This window comes from Cordyceps javanica, chromosome 5 (genome assembly GCF_051103115.1).
Source record: "Cordyceps javanica chromosome 5, complete sequence".
NCBI lineage: Eukaryota > Fungi > Ascomycota > Sordariomycetes > Hypocreales > Cordycipitaceae > Cordyceps > Cordyceps javanica.
In genome coordinates this window covers 3,597,245-3,611,549 of record NC_139299.1, presented here as the reverse complement: position 1 = coordinate 3,611,549, position 14,305 = coordinate 3,597,245, and the positions used below count along the sequence as shown (strand labels likewise).

At 57.6% G+C, this 14,305-nt stretch overlaps 8 protein-coding genes across 8 annotated transcripts; 5 read left to right on the top strand and 3 right to left on the bottom strand.

Annotated features, from left to right (window-relative positions):
• Positions 1–245: 245 nt before the first annotated feature.
• On the top strand, positions 246–705 carry V2A60_008325 (uncharacterized protein; the record flags this gene model as incomplete). Its single annotated transcript, XM_083259598.1, has 3 exons — positions 246–281; positions 348–554; positions 622–705. 3 exons carry the CDS (start codon positions 246–248, stop codon positions 703–705), a joined length of 327 nt encoding a protein of 108 aa, XP_083115724.1.
• A 353-nt stretch (positions 706–1,058) lies between these two features.
• On the top strand, positions 1,059–1,580 carry V2A60_008324 (uncharacterized protein; the record flags this gene model as incomplete). Its single annotated transcript, XM_083259597.1, has 2 exons — positions 1,059–1,149; positions 1,222–1,580. The coding sequence occupies 2 exons, from the start codon at positions 1,059–1,061 to the stop codon at positions 1,578–1,580; spliced, it is 450 nt and encodes a 149-aa protein (XP_083115723.1).
• Positions 1,581–1,909: 329 nt separating this feature from the next.
• Positions 1,910–2,808, top strand: V2A60_008323 (uncharacterized protein; the record flags this gene model as incomplete). The annotated part of the gene is made up of 2 exons (XM_083259596.1): positions 1,910–2,039; positions 2,129–2,808. The coding sequence occupies 2 exons, from the start codon at positions 1,910–1,912 to the stop codon at positions 2,806–2,808; spliced, it is 810 nt and encodes a 269-aa protein (XP_083115722.1).
• A 115-nt stretch (positions 2,809–2,923) lies between these two features.
• On the bottom strand, positions 2,924–6,595 carry V2A60_008322 (CHAT domain-containing protein; the record flags this gene model as incomplete). The annotated part of the gene is made up of 2 exons (XM_083259595.1): positions 2,924–6,166; positions 6,218–6,595. The coding sequence occupies 2 exons, from the start codon at positions 6,593–6,595 to the stop codon at positions 2,924–2,926; spliced, it is 3,621 nt and encodes a 1,206-aa protein (XP_083115721.1).
• A 315-nt stretch (positions 6,596–6,910) lies between these two features.
• V2A60_008321 (SDR family NAD(P)-dependent oxidoreductase) lies at positions 6,911–7,848 on the bottom strand (the record flags this gene model as incomplete). The annotated part of the gene is made up of 3 exons (XM_083259594.1): positions 6,911–7,147; positions 7,241–7,491; positions 7,557–7,848. The coding sequence occupies 3 exons, from the start codon at positions 7,846–7,848 to the stop codon at positions 6,911–6,913; spliced, it is 780 nt and encodes a 259-aa protein (XP_083115720.1).
• Positions 7,849–8,682: 834 nt separating this feature from the next.
• On the top strand, positions 8,683–9,172 carry V2A60_008320 (outer membrane protein TOM13-domain-containing protein; the record flags this gene model as incomplete). The annotated part of the gene is made up of 2 exons (XM_083259593.1): positions 8,683–8,955; positions 9,062–9,172. 2 exons carry the CDS (start codon positions 8,683–8,685, stop codon positions 9,170–9,172), a joined length of 384 nt encoding a protein of 127 aa, XP_083115719.1.
• A 414-nt stretch (positions 9,173–9,586) lies between these two features.
• Positions 9,587–11,384, top strand: V2A60_008319 (membrane insertase OXA1; the record flags this gene model as incomplete). Its single annotated transcript, XM_083259592.1, has 3 exons — positions 9,587–9,661; positions 9,750–10,709; positions 10,806–11,384. The coding sequence occupies 3 exons, from the start codon at positions 9,587–9,589 to the stop codon at positions 11,382–11,384; spliced, it is 1,614 nt and encodes a 537-aa protein (XP_083115718.1).
• Positions 11,385–12,198: 814 nt separating this feature from the next.
• Positions 12,199–14,021, bottom strand: V2A60_008318 (URC4/urg3 family protein; the record flags this gene model as incomplete). Its single annotated transcript, XM_083259591.1, has 4 exons — positions 12,199–12,282; positions 12,394–13,200; positions 13,263–13,538; positions 13,662–14,021. 4 exons carry the CDS (start codon positions 14,019–14,021, stop codon positions 12,199–12,201), a joined length of 1,527 nt encoding a protein of 508 aa, XP_083115717.1.
• Positions 14,022–14,305: the final 284 nt, after the last annotated feature.

The following is a 14,305-nucleotide window of genomic DNA, read 5'->3' as shown; positions in this document are numbered from 1 at the left end:
AAAAACAAAGGAGCCGAGTCGGACGTGGTCTATTCAAGCTCAAGGGGAGCTCATTTGTCCATTACTTCTGTTGCTACGTCTTGGTGTTGCCTCGGCCCGCCACGGCTTGTACGGGCCACGCAGTCACTGACGTACGTAGTAGCTACATGACTTACTTGTACCAAAGCGAGCTTCTTGAATCTGGCCCTCTGTTCTTTCAACGTTTTACATACACCATCCAATACCCTCCTTTTACCGACATCAAGATGCCCACTCTGCTAGACAACACGCTCAAGTCAAAGGTAAGATGCTTTTGCCCATGCGGCCAGCGGGTGTGGAGAGAGCCTCACGCTAATGTCCCAGCACAGAACATGGTCCTTGGTACGTTACGAACGGCGCCCCCGTCGCTCGAGTCCTCACAAAACCTGACAAACATACCCTGGGTAGCCTTTGGAGGTGTAGTGGCTGCTGCCACGGCGTGGATGCTCGCCGGTGACTTGTTTCCCGCCGACCCGGACCCCAAGGGAGACCCGGAGACGTGGACGAGGGACGAGATGCGGAGATGGCTAGAGGCTGTGAGTTGCAACCCATCCCATCCCATCCGTAGCCGCTTGGGTACGGAGTACTGACCATGGAATACAGCGCAACCTGTTTCCCCAGCCAAGAGATACGCGCGAAGAGCTGCTCGCTCGTATCCGGGCAAACCTCAGACTTCCTCGCAGATAGAACCTTTCGGCCCACAGACAGAGACTGATTAATAAAGCCCGTTAAAAAATTGGAAATGTACATCGGCCCCCGTCCCGATCGAATAAGTCAAAGGTGTAGCAATAACCTGTTGGTGACGGCGCGCGCCACTCAGCGACCGGCCGCTATTAGTCACAGCATTTAGCTTGGAACGTAAACTATGAGTAGTGTTTAGTTCCTGCATAGACTCCAATCGCAATGAGGTAAAAGAAAATATGATCAAGTCTAGGCTACTCTGTCAAAGTCGCAGCTTCACCGTTCTCTCGCGACCGTTCTTCGCCCTTTGCCGTACTGCAGCTCCGATTCACGCATCACGCGCCTTTTCAGCCTCATCCATGGCAGCCAATGCGACACCTGTCATTGTCTGCGGCAGGCGGGAGACTATAGGCGAGGCCGTCGCTACCGGACTCAAGCCGGAATATGAATGTATGCCTTTCCATCTCGCCGGGACCGCCTAGTCCTCGTTTTATCCACGACCCGAGTTAATCCGAACGGCAGTGGTACACTTTGTCAAGACGCCCGAGGCTGGTGCCAAGGACCTGCCGCTGGTCCTCGCGGGAAGCGCGCCAGAGACGGTGCCGAGCAGCGTCGGTACGGGCAACATCACCGACGGGGCCGTGGCCATCATCCTGGGCGGCGGCTACGATGACGGCGACTACGAGGCGATGCGCAAAGCCGTTGATGCGGCCACACTGGAGCGTCGTCCTGTCTGGCTGCGCATGGACCTGCGCGTAGCCATGCCGCCACCAGGTCCCGAGTACGGCAAGGCGGTTGTTGTCAGAGTGAAGACGCTGCTCGCTGCATTGAACAAAGAGAAGAAGCTGAATGGCTCAGATCCCGGCATGTTTTGGTACTAGCTAGTTAATGTATGTACTGGTAGTAACACCCCATGTGCACGGGCGACTCAAGATGCAGCTTGGTGCCATGCAGTCAAGCCGTCCGTGCCAATGAAGGAAAAAAGGAAAACGTGGGTGAAATACAGCATCTCCTTTCATCACAACCCGGCTAATTCGATAACGAGCACTATACAAGCCCACTCGCCAACTCTCAAGGCAACCTGCATCACATGTATCACGTGTATCAATAGTCGCAGCTGTGGCGCCGGGCTGATTTAAAGGCTGACTCGTACAAACTATGCGATTGCCCGCTCCAATTTGAAGCTTTCGTCGAGAGGCTCGCGCACGGTATGGATGCCACCACTTTCGCAGCCGATGAGGCTGTCAAAATCCCGCTCCTGCAAGACGATGATGAATACCTGGGAGATGAAGACTTCCAATACGATGCCGCCGTGATATCTAGCGAAGAGATTGGGCAAAGTCAGTAGCCCTTTGCCCCGCCGAGCTGGACCGCCGGCTTTTGTCGACTCGCTTCGCTCGCTAACCGAAATTTCGCGACGCTGGCCCAGGCTCCGTGACGTGCGCGCTGTCCCTCTCCCGCTTCGGTCACTACGCGACCGCGTCCGCCGCCCTCCTCGTGCTGCGGTTCGAGCTGGGCGGGCCGCCGGGCAACCGGCACCGCTTCAAGTCCGCCAGCATCCTCGCGCGCCTGCGGCCGCTCGCCGGCGGCGACACCTCGTCCCTCAGCGTGCTCAAGTATTGGCCGGAGCGGTGGAGTGACGCGCCGTCGGCCAAGTTGGTCGAGCGCCGGGTCGGCGCCGGGCTGAGCACCGGCGGCCTCGGCGCGCCCGCCGCCGCGGGCCTGGCCGTGCAGTCGTCGGCGCAGCGGTCCGTCTCCTACACGCGGCACGCGCAGCGGCGCGTGCGCGGCACGGCCTCGGGCCGCCCCGTCCTCTGCCAGGTCCAGTGGACGCTCGAGGAGGACGACGTGCAGCAGGACGGCATCTGGGAGCATTTCCGGCTCGCGCTGCTCGTGCGCCACGACGGCAGGTTCACCATGGACGTCTCCATCAAGACCAAGGTCGGCTTCAGCGCCGACCCGCGCAAGTACCTGCTGCGCCCGCTCAAGGGGAGCTCGGGCACCCGGATCATCGACCCGACGCTGCCGATTGGCGAGGCCGACGCTGCTCTGGATGGCGACCCGGATCTCCGTGGCGTGGAGCTGTCCGGGTTCACGGCCTTTCAGTAGGCTGATGAAAAAAAAGAGAGATCAAATACATTGGAAAGCCGGGAAAAAAAAAGATCAATAGAGCTGACTAATTATCAGAAGAAGAAGAAGAAAGCTTAGAACTAGCATAAAAACTTTAGCATTTATGAAACCAGGCCCCGTGCAGCACAAAGCCTGCCCAATGGATCGGCTCTGGCCGCCTCGCTTTCATCGACAGCACGCTCTGCTGCACCGCGCGCGCGAGGTTGACCACGGACCCGGCGCTCCCAAAGGCCGCGTAAAACGTCTCCGAAAAGGCGCGCCCGTCAGCGCTGAGGATCGGCCATAGCGTGCCGAGAACCGACGTCGCGCCGCAGAGCAGCAGCACGGGGATCATGCCCTGCGGCTCGTCGCCGGCGGAGAACTCCTGGGAGGCCGAGTTGCACGCCATGAGTGTGACGTGCGCCGAGGACAGCTTGAGCTGTGAAATCATGTCGCGAGCGCTGAGACGGGCCGAGGGGGACGCCGGCCCGAGCTGTCCGTCGCCATCGTCGCCACTCCCGGACAACAACAGGGCGTCGTCGATGGCGTCGTCCCACTGTAGCAGGCCCTCCGTATCAGATGACGAGTTGGAGAGTAGGAGGGACTGGCCGAAGCGCGACTGCTTTGTCTTTCCGAGGATGGCGTGCCCATGGTAGTGGATAATGTGCTGGTCTTTGCACCCTCGGATGAATGTACCGGGCGAGATGTCGTACTTGACTGTTGTGTTTAGAAGCGACGAGACAGACTCCAGAGTCGCTTCGACTCGCTGCTCCTCGTTGGACTTGGCGACGCCGCCGTTTTGCCCCGCCTTGCCGTATACGCCAAACACGGCGGAGGAGGACGGCACGGCCGTGTCGCGCTTGCTGGCGTTCTTGTAGCAGTTGAAGAGCAGCGAGAGCGAGCTCGTGTAGACAATCGGGTTGCGCTCGACCAGGAGCTCGCCGGCGACGGACAGCCCGTGCAAGGGCAGCCCGTGCATCGCGCCAGAGGGACAGAAGACCAGGAGGTCGCCCGGCTTGCTGTGCTTCTCGAGCGGCTCGACCAGCCAGTCCAGCTCGGCGAGCGCCTCCATTGTCAAGAGATCGTCGAGGAACTCGGACTGCCCGAGATACGTCTCTCTCCACGCTTTGACGTCACTGATGCCGCGCAGGGTGAATGGCTGACGCATCAGGCTCTTCATTGCGTTTTCCAAGGTGAAGTCGAGAATCTCAACGTGCACCTGGCCCGCGGCGTCAATGATGATCATGTCAATGTGGGAGCTGGTCAGGAACCAATCCACCATGACCATCGAGGAGGAGCTCGTCGCTTTGCTCATGGCGTAGTCGCTTGCCATGGACTGGACGTCGTGCAGAGAGATGCCAATGTCGAACTTTTGGGCGGCGAGGGATGCGTCGCCCGTCGCATCGTCCGAGCCGCCGCCGCCGCCGCTGGCGGCCGACGGCGTATTGTCCGGCCCCGCGGCGTCTCCGGCGTCGATCAAGTCAATCACGCTCCTGCCCTTGCCGCGCTGCATCCACTCCCAGACATCGTTGGCCGAGACCTTGTCCTCGGGCCGCATCACGGCCAGGGGGTCGCTCGAGTCCTTGAGCGCCGTCATGATCATGTACCCAAACACGTACACGTCGCTGCGCCCGTAGCTGGCGACCAGGCGCTGCTTCTGGTCCAGGGAGTCGAGCCTGGAGGTGGCCGTCACATGCTTGCGCGACGTGTCCATGCAGTCATCTGCCCGACGCAGCAGGTCAACGACCACCCTGCCCCAGTTGGGCTCCTTCATCTTGACGACGCACTGCGCGGCCACCAAAAGGGCTTCGCGCTGGGTCTCCAGCTGGCCAATCTCTTCGCATCGAGCCGCTGCCGCGCTGGCAATGGCGAGCGCTCTGCCGCGGTGGTCGTGGGTGGCTGTGCCTACCCGTAGCACACCCTTTGCGAGTCTCACGTCCATCGCATTCTGGACGGATGCGTAGTCCCCAGAATGAAGCTTTAGACTCGTGCCGTGACGGAGTACTTCGAATATCGGCTTCAGATAGGCATTGAGCTGGTCGTGAAGCTCGAAAGCCTGATCTATGCACTCGTAGTCAAGTAAGCGGTCCAACAAATCACGCTGTTTGATATACATGGCGAGTAGCTCGTTGGCATCCAAGTTTTGCGGTTCCCCCAACGGTATCACAGCCAGTGCCACATTATCTTGTGATGCACCTAGAAGCGCCTCGGGCACGATGCCAATATGTGACAGCTTGTCTAGAAACTTGTGCGCCAGATCCTTGAAACCAGCTTCTTCGCAGGCTTCGAAGCCGTCAATGCCAAACTGCTGCACCTCTTCGAGCTCATACTCTTTGTCCTCGGCTTGCAGATTCTGCAGCCTTTGGACCATGACGGTAAACGTGTGGTACATGCCTGACATTCTCGTTTCCGCGTCGTTGGTGATTCGCCCCTCCAAGTCCTCCGCCGCCATGCACCAGTAGAGCTGCTGCGTCCAGTCTCCGATTTTGTGATAATACATGCTGTAGTAGAGCGCGTACCGTCGCGCGACCTCCCACGCGCCCGAATCGGAGTACTGCTCCAAGTACGTCTGGCACCACACGCTTTGGCGCCCCAGAGCGATCTGGCCCTGGAGCGGCGCGCTGCCGAGGGCGATGAGGCGCGTCGTCCACATGTATGCACTGTTGCCGCTTGTGGCGCCGAGCAAGTCCGAGAGCGCGAGGATCTCGTCGACGCGGGTGGGTTTGCGGATATGATCGATACAGGCCATGTACTCGGTCACGGCCTTGGCAGCGAGGTTGTAATGCGCGGCGAGCATAAAGTCGCGGATCATGGCCACGTACTCGCCCTCGATGACGGCAGACGCCAAGGGCCCCGAGAGCGCATCAAGGCCGCCCAGCGCGACGAATGCCATTTTTGCCTCAATGAGACGCAGCTCGTTGGCGTACTCGCTCTGACCGAGAAACGCGACTGCGTTCTTGGCTTCGCTGATGAGAATGTTTGCGATCTCGAACGTCTCTCTATGGGCTATCGAGGTGGCGTTTTGAATATACACGCGCGCGGCCAGAAGACTGTCGGGTACACCATGGCTGAGAATCTCTCCAAGTAGCTCTTTTGAATCCACCTCGTCCAGCGCATACCATCCGATGAGCACGTTGAAGATGCTCAAGGCAGCGTGGGGATTCGCCTGTTGCAAGAGCCGCCGGACAACTGTCGTCAGGCGTACCGCCGCATCCTTTCGCAGCAGAGGCAGGGGGTAGTCGGAAAGATGTTCGATGCCGAAGTTGGTATCGCGGGGCCGGTTGGCGGCTTCTTTTGAATTGTAGATGAAATGTACACAGGCGTGCATGCCACGGTGGAACTCGGCTTCGAGAAATAGCTGGCTTGGATTAGCAGTGGATGCTGATTCGATGCAGCAAGAGCTTCATACTGTCGTCTTATCGCATATGTTTAAATCAGCCTTTTTCAAGGTTTGGTCCCAGGTCGCGATACTGGATGCCAGGTAATCGGACATGGCCATGTCCGTCATCATCCTACACCGCGTTTCCACGAGCCTGACCAGGTCGAGCATCACCGGCGGCAATTTGGTTTCGTTCTTGAGCAGACAAGCGGTGTCTTCTTTGAGGTCTAGATAGTCACCCTGAGCGTTGGATATTTCTAGACGCAAGAGAATTGCATCTTCTGTTGCGGTTGAGGGCTGCGGGAGGCGATCGAGGGCGGCTCGAGCTTCGTTGTAGGCGCCAATGCGCAGAGCTTGTCTTGCATCGAATATCTCCAGCGGCTCGACGCCGGATGCTGGAGACGCCATTCTTCGCTCAGCAGCAGGTTTTAAGTTTTTGTCTACTGGGATAAAAAGCTCATATATTGTGAACTTGCCCCCTCAGAAATATGGAAGCTCTGCCACCTTTTATCATGATTATCAACCAGTTTCGCAAGCTCTTTACATGGGTGGTGGCATGACACAGGGGGCTTTGCATGGCGTCAATAGTGCCGGGGGCTAAAATGGCCAGAGGTAAGGCTCAACTGGCTGATTCTGCTTTAACTTTTAATTGTTTCGCGACCGCCACGCTGCGGCTGAGATCGATGGTCGCGCACCCCAGCAAGGCTTTCAGCTCCGCCCGCTTCAATACGTAACTCCGCCACTGACGGAAATGTACTGGCCCGTGATCCATCTCGACTTTTCATTAACCAGAAGCAAAACGGCGTCGCCTATATCAGCCGGCGTCCCGGCTCGATTTTCTGCCCGCGTCAAGGCGATTTCAGTCTCCGTGAGTGCCTTTTCGTGGCCTTTGGGGTAGAGGTCGGTCAGGACGGGACCGGGAGCGATGGAGTTGACTGTGATGCCTCTGCTCTGGCCTAGCTGCGTGTGTTGTCAGTGTATGAGATGGAAAACCATATTTCTCTTCTAGACGCTCAAATTGCGCGGAGAAGCGGACAGGAAAACCGCGCATACCTCACCGGCCCAAGTCCAAGTTAGGCTGTCCAAGGCAGCTTTGGACGCCGCGTACGTCGAAATGTTGACATTGCCTCTCTTGGAGTTCGTCGAGCTGATGTTGATGATGCGACCGCCGCGGGGCATGTGTGGGAGAACTGCGTGGACCATGTAAAACGGACCGAGCACGTTGATTTGGAATACATCCGATAGCTGCTTCAGGTTCAGTCCCTCCGTAATAGGGCAAAAGTAGGCCACTCCAGCATTGTTGACTTGCGCGGCACGATTAGTGAGGATCCAATGTTGGAAAGGGTTGGGGGAGCTGGCCCCTTATTACCCAATATATCAATGTGGTCTGTGTTGAATCCTTTAATGGTCTCACCGACAAGGTGCTTGGCGCCGGCGATTGTGTCTAGAGCCGCCTGCACTGCGATAGCTTGACCTCCAGCTGCACGCAAAGTCTCGCAAACTTGAGCAGCACGATCCTTGACCGAGTCCGAAACGTAGTGGACGATGACGGAAGCGCCGTTACGAGCGAGGGCGAGGGCAATTCCGGCACCGATGCCATTCTCACGGCCGGAGCCAGTCACGATGGCGACTTTGTTGTGCAAACTCAAAGTGTCCGGCATCTTGGATAAACCAGTTTAATGTAAATATGTATCAAAGGGTGAGTCGCTCCAAGATGTTTGCTACTGGCTGGACATGCCCATCTGTGTGCTCGGCAGGCCAAGGGGTATATATACTGGGAGGTGTTTTGCTGAAATATCTCCGACAACATTTCAAGCGGACTCTATATTAACTTCTTAAAAACATATGCCCCAACGGTTATGTGTGAATCTTACCTATCTTGCCATTCCTCAACAACGGCTTAACACCAGTTGCAAGGAGTGGACCACCCGTAGCCTCACAAATATAGTGAGAATGGCGATGCGTGGATGATCGGCTTCCAAATCTATGTGCCGAGAAGTAGTGGACCTCGGCATGATCAGGCATACGAGCTCTATTGGTGAATAAATTCCGCGTCATATTAATACGGGAGCAAAGTTGTGAGTGAGAGGTTCGCAATATCAGCAAGGCTCGCTCAACAGTTGGCGTCGGACGGCTGGTGATCCATTCCGCGAGTGTGATGCAAATGCGGCGCTTATGTGCGAGTCAAATTCATGAACCAGCAGACCGACTCGAAAACTGATGCAGAGATTCCATGCTTTATCTTTTTTTCTCTTCTTCCTTGATTCTGGCGGTGCAATAATTAACCCAACAATGCATAATTCATCACTCCCAGTTATGCACATCTTGTGCACAAGGCCCACTATTACATAAGGATCTCGGAGAGCTTCCCCAGGCGCCTCAACAGCCGGCCTCTGCTTGCTCCGAACCGCGCTCAACAATACTTTTAGAGTGCCAGGCCAGCCAGCGGAACCGACAGGAACAAGCACACGAAACGACAAGAAATAACGCTCTCCATGTCGCTCGACGACCAGCCCAACCCCCTCGCCGAGTCTGGCGTGACGATGCGCTCCGACAGCGAGCAGTACTCACCCGGGGACGAGCTCTCCACCTCGCCGGCGTCGACGTCCAGCTCGCCCGTCATCCTCTACAGGCCGCCCACGATATGGTCGCTGCTGCGCGGCACGGCCATCAACATCCTGCTGCCGTTCATCAACGGCATGATGCTGGGCTTTGGCGAGCTGTTTGCCCACGAGGCGGCGTTTAGACTAGGATGGGGTGGCACCAAGGTAAGCCGCGGGTCGGACTGTCACGGGAAGTTTGGTGCTGTCCGCCACCCTTTTGAATGGGATGGCACGATCGTTTTGCGAGCCGTACTGACGCGCTACTCTGCAGGTCTTTCCCCTGACGCGGAGACGAGCTCACCCGATCGGACCCGGTGTCGAGGCGCGGGAGCGGAGGCAAGCACCGGGCATCTCGCTGTCTGATGTTTCGAGTTTGGAGTAATATAACGGATACCATAAAGGCTAGAATTTCGTCATTTTATTGGCATTGTCATTATAACAGGAGCACGCATGAAAAGGGTGTTGAACATGGGACGGGCCAGCTAGAGGGGATTCCACACATACAAAGGAAGTCTATACAGTGCCTTTGCACTCGAACACAGAGATACAAAAAAAAGATAAAAATAAAGAATCACAGTCTCATCATCAACAAGAAAGCATTCTTTCCCAGATCCCACCCAAATTTTCTCGACATTTTTGCCTGCCACGTTCCCTCGGCCCAGTCCGTTCCCTGGCGGTCACCCCCCGAACTTTATCCGGGCTGCCTGTTGGTGCAGGAAAAAAGTTACCTACACACGTCAACGGACCCTGTCTTGTTCATGAAAGTCGCACCTCAACCTTTTCACACCGGCGCACCATGATTCCCAGCAGAGGAATCGCCCGGTCCGTTCCTTCAGGAATGGCCAGCGGCTTATCAGTTGGCCGACTCACGGTATGTCTTTTTCTCAACGGCTCTTCGCGAAGCCTCACATCTCAGTAGCTCTCCATATCCCCTAATACGTTACTTAACCTTGCTTTAGGGCCGTACATTTGCGACGCGAACGATCCCGAGCCGTCGCAACGCCGCAATTCTTGCCGGGCATGGCACGCGGGCCAGGCTCTTCCCTGTCGGAGCAGGCCTCACCCCAATGGCCCTGGGCAGCATCGCCGCCAGCCGCAATCTCTCCCTCTGGGGCTGGGGAGGCGGCAGCAGCAAGACCAGCGAGCCGCAAGCCATTGGCGAGGCAAATCATGCCGTGCCGGCCGCCACGCAAGAACAGCAGCATGCGGCCTCGAGCGCCACCGACGCCGTCACCGACAACATCTCGGCCACGCCATCGTTGACAGAGCCGGCCGCCAACGCGGCCGCGGCGCCCCTGGCAAGCAGCGACCTGAGCGACTTTGGAGGCGGCAGCGGCGACAGCGGCAGCGGCAGCCTAAGCGCCGCGGACATCCTCCAGCTGTCGCCGGACGAGCCCGGATACCTGCAGGCGCTGGGCCTGGACAACGGATGGGGCCCGACGTCGGTGATGCAGTGGATGCTCGAGACCATCCACACGTCGGCGGGCCTGGGCTGGGGCGCGAGCATCGTGGCGTCGGCATTTGCGCTGCGCGCCATCATGTTCGCCCCGCACATCATGCAGATGCGCAACGGCGGGCGCGTCGCGCACATGCAGGCCGACCCCCGCGCCGTCGAGATGAACCGCCTCACCAAGGAGTCCCTGAGCGAGGGCGTCAACGGGATGGAGAAGCGGCAGCAGGCCAAGGTCCTCGCCGACCTGCTCAAGAAGGAGTACGGCGTCAACAACCTGAACCTGCTCTGGCTGGTTGCCCAGTTCCCCTTTACGATTGGCCTCTTCAAGCTCGTCCGCCAGATGGGGAACCTGCCCGTTCCCGGCATGGAGTCGGCCGGCTTCCTGTGGTTCACGGACTTGACTGTCCGTGACCCTCTCTTCATTCTGCCTGCCCTTGCGACGGGTGTCATGATTCTTACGCTACAGGTACGGCTCGCGTGCTCAACGCTTGGTTTCTTTTCTTGCTCCCGGGCCGATTATTGGTCTTTTTATGCTAATGTGACACTGTTTGAACTGTTTTAGATTGGCCAGAAATACATGGCCGAAGCGCAGAAGAAGATGATGAAGCCCATGACCTGGGCGCTTGGAGGCATTGGTTTTCTCGTCACCAGTTTCCTCACTGCCGGCGTCAATGTCATGGGTCTCTCCTTTGCCGGCGCAACCCTCATCACCACATTGATTCTCGAGATCCCCCTCCTGCGCCGCAAGTTCGGCCTTCTCATGGGCCCGCCTCCCAGCCCGGCCTCTGCCGCCAGGGCAGCGTCCTCTCCGGCCGCGGCCGCGGCCGCCCTGTCATCCATCCCCGCGCACATCCCCAAGGGTATTCGATACGAGGCGCCCCGCGGCGCGGCCCGTCCTGCCGCGCGGATAACCGCCGAAGAGGTCGCGAAGCCCCAGAGCCTCGCCGAGCGCCTCAACAGCAGCCTCAACGACGCCAAGCAGGGCATGTCGCAGCAGCTCGGCAGCTTCGGCGGCCGCATGGCGGCGACGGACGCGGAGAAGGCGGAGCGCAACCGCAAGGAGCTCATGCAGAAGCTCGAGGACAAGCGTCAACAGCAGGAGCGCGACGAGTTTAGCAGGAAATACAAGGGCAAGAAATAGGGGGGGATGATGTCAAGATCATTTTTCTTTATTTTGTGGACTGCCTGCTGCATCTCTTTGGCGTCCTGAAAACCCGGTTTCGGGACGTTGTGTAAATATTATACTGGAGGCCATGTTGATGGTTTGTGGCATGAGACATGGCATGTGCGTGTTCTGTATACTAGCATAGACGGACAACAAAAAGAAGGCCTCCAAGGATGGCCGAAGAAGATGGGGATTTTTTTTTTAAAAAAAAAACACAATGTACAACTTCACTTATATTGCAGATTACAAGGAGCTCACTTGGGGAGTGCTGAAAACCATCAACCCAGTATATGTATGTAAATTCGACTGTGCTAGCCAGGTTAACCCGCGTCTCCTCGTATCTATCAACCCTTGACCCCACGTATATAGATGGCTGTCGACCATTAATAAAGTGAAAAGACCTAAAAAGAAAAACAAGAAAAACCCAAGTACCTCCAGACCCAAGACATGGCCAGGTGATGGGAAGCGGGGGAAAAGAAGTGGCGTGACAATCCGAACAAACGATGGATGGAACCCTGGCCCGGAAGGCGGGGGGTAGGGGACAAAAAGACGAAAAAAGAAGGAAAGGAAACAAACATCAAGAATAAAAAAAAGAACATTACGCTAAGCGATGGTTGAGGGGCTACATTTTCGTATTTCATATTCGTTTATGGGCTTTGAGATACTGTAGGTAGACCTCGACCATCTCAATGTCGACAAAAAATAATATGGTATTGACTTGATACAAGGCGCCGCGCCGCATTTCCTAGGGCTGGCCGTGGTGTTGTAAAGAGAGCCGACCATGGGCTTGCTAGAAGACGGTGCCGTCGCTGTCGATGAGGATGGGAGGTTCCTTGGTATTTGGCCGGTTGATTTCGGCGATTTCACGCCCACCCTAAGACAGTTGTCAATATGAGCTGCATGATGATGTCTTGGCTTGAGGGGTAAAGCGCCAGCAGGGGAGCGGGGATGGGGTGGTGAAGAGGTGAAGAGGGGTCATGCATACCTTCCAGCTACCGGCTTCCAAGAGCTGAGGCAGTGTCATCTCGTTGCCGGCCAGCTCCCTTTTCAGATGCTTGTTGACCTCGAGGGTCAGATGGTCGAGGAGGCCGACGGTGGCGGCGCGCCACTCGACAATGACGTCGTCGCTGGGCTCGAACATGGGGGCAACCTCGACACCCTTGACGCCGGTGCGGCGGCAGTAGTCTGAGTAGTTCTCGAGACCGCGGTCCGCGTCATCCTTTTTCAGGGTGAGGACGCCAATGTCGACAAAGAGGCCGCCGTTGCGGTACTCGGGCAGGCCGGTCAGGAGCTCGGTGCCGGCAAAGTGCATGTTGAGCAGCGACTGCATGGGCTGCATGAGCGAGTACGTCAGCCACTGGGTGAGCTTGTGGAACGGCACGATGGACTCCCAGGCGGCGCCGCCCTGGGGCATCGAGCTGCAGGGCCAGGCGTCGCCGAGAGAGACGCCGTCGATGGATGTGCGCGATTGGGGCCAGATGGGGGCCAGGCCGGACATGAGCACGTTCCACAGCACGGGCAGCGGCACGATGAGCATCGACGACGCTTGCGTCGAAGGATGCGAGAGCAGGTGATCAATCATATTTCCGGGTCGGCCCGTTTCGCCGAAGAACTCAGCCTTGCTCTTGAGGGCGTTGGACAGTTTGAGGAGCAGCTCCGTACGGCCGTCCAACCCGGCAAGCTCGTTTCCAGGCTTGGACTGCAGGCCGGCAGCCAATTGGTCGACTGTCAGGTTGGCGAGACCCTGAAAGTCGACTTGGTGCTTATTATTGGAGTTGCCCGAGAAGAGACCCTTTGATCGTGTCAGTGCGGCCCAATGGGTACATGGCATGCGGGGTAAACGTGGAAACGTACCGTTTTGAACATTTCCAAGCTCGCAATGGCCAGACCCTCGGATCTTCTGTAGACCTTGCCATTTTCATTGCTTTTGTAGCTCCAAGAGGTACCGGCGCCGGCGTCGAGCAGGACGCTGATGAGAAACAGATCAATGAGGCGACGACAACGCTCCGTATTGTCCACAGTCGAAGGCCAGGTGGATAGCAGGTCAGCAATGCGATCGCGACCGCCGACGCAAAAGTGCTGGTAGCGGCCGTGACCGGGGATCGTGGTGAATGGCGCGTCGTAGTCTCTCTGCAGGATGAAGATTAGATTTGAAAGCAGCAAGGTTGGCGCTGGGCAGAGCTGGGCAGAGCTGGGCAGAGCTGGGCAGAGCTCGAAAGGACTGCACGAGACGACAAGGGCATGCGTACGTACCTTGATCAAGCCCGAGACAAAAGTGACAACGTCGGGAAATTTGGTCATGTCAACGTCAAAATGTTGTAGTCGATCGGCCATTACCTTATCAAAGACAATCTTGGTACGTTGGCGAACGGCGCCGAGACTGCGAAGGTAGCCGGCGGGGTCAAGCTGGGGGTCTGGGGGACGCGGAAGATCCATCTTGGGGAGCTTGGTGGGCGACAAGGGCGAGAGAGGACTTGCTGGTGTGATGCTTCCGGCAGAAGCTCTGTTGACGACGGAGCGGGATGTGGAAGAGGCGAAGCTGTTGGTGGATTGTGTGGTGGGCAGGGAGGCATCCCCGCGACGACTCTTATCCTTGCGGGAGAAGAGACCCATTTCGGCGAGAGACGGCGGCGGCGACGGCGACGGCGGCGCGGCTGGGGGTGAGGGGAAGCTTGAAGCGGGCAACGGTCTCGGATTCTCGGATGGCCTTGGCTGAATTAGATTAGTGCTGCTGCGAGAGAGGCGGGCGTCGTTATGCGGCGGTGCAGTGGTTTGCAGCCCAGATTCGGTGTGTCTCTGCCTGGTATCGGGCGGTCGATTGGCTGCTGCGTCCCAAGGCCCGTAGTACTGCAAGTGCTGATTCGCTGTAGCGCTGATCGTGTGACTCGGAGATGGCC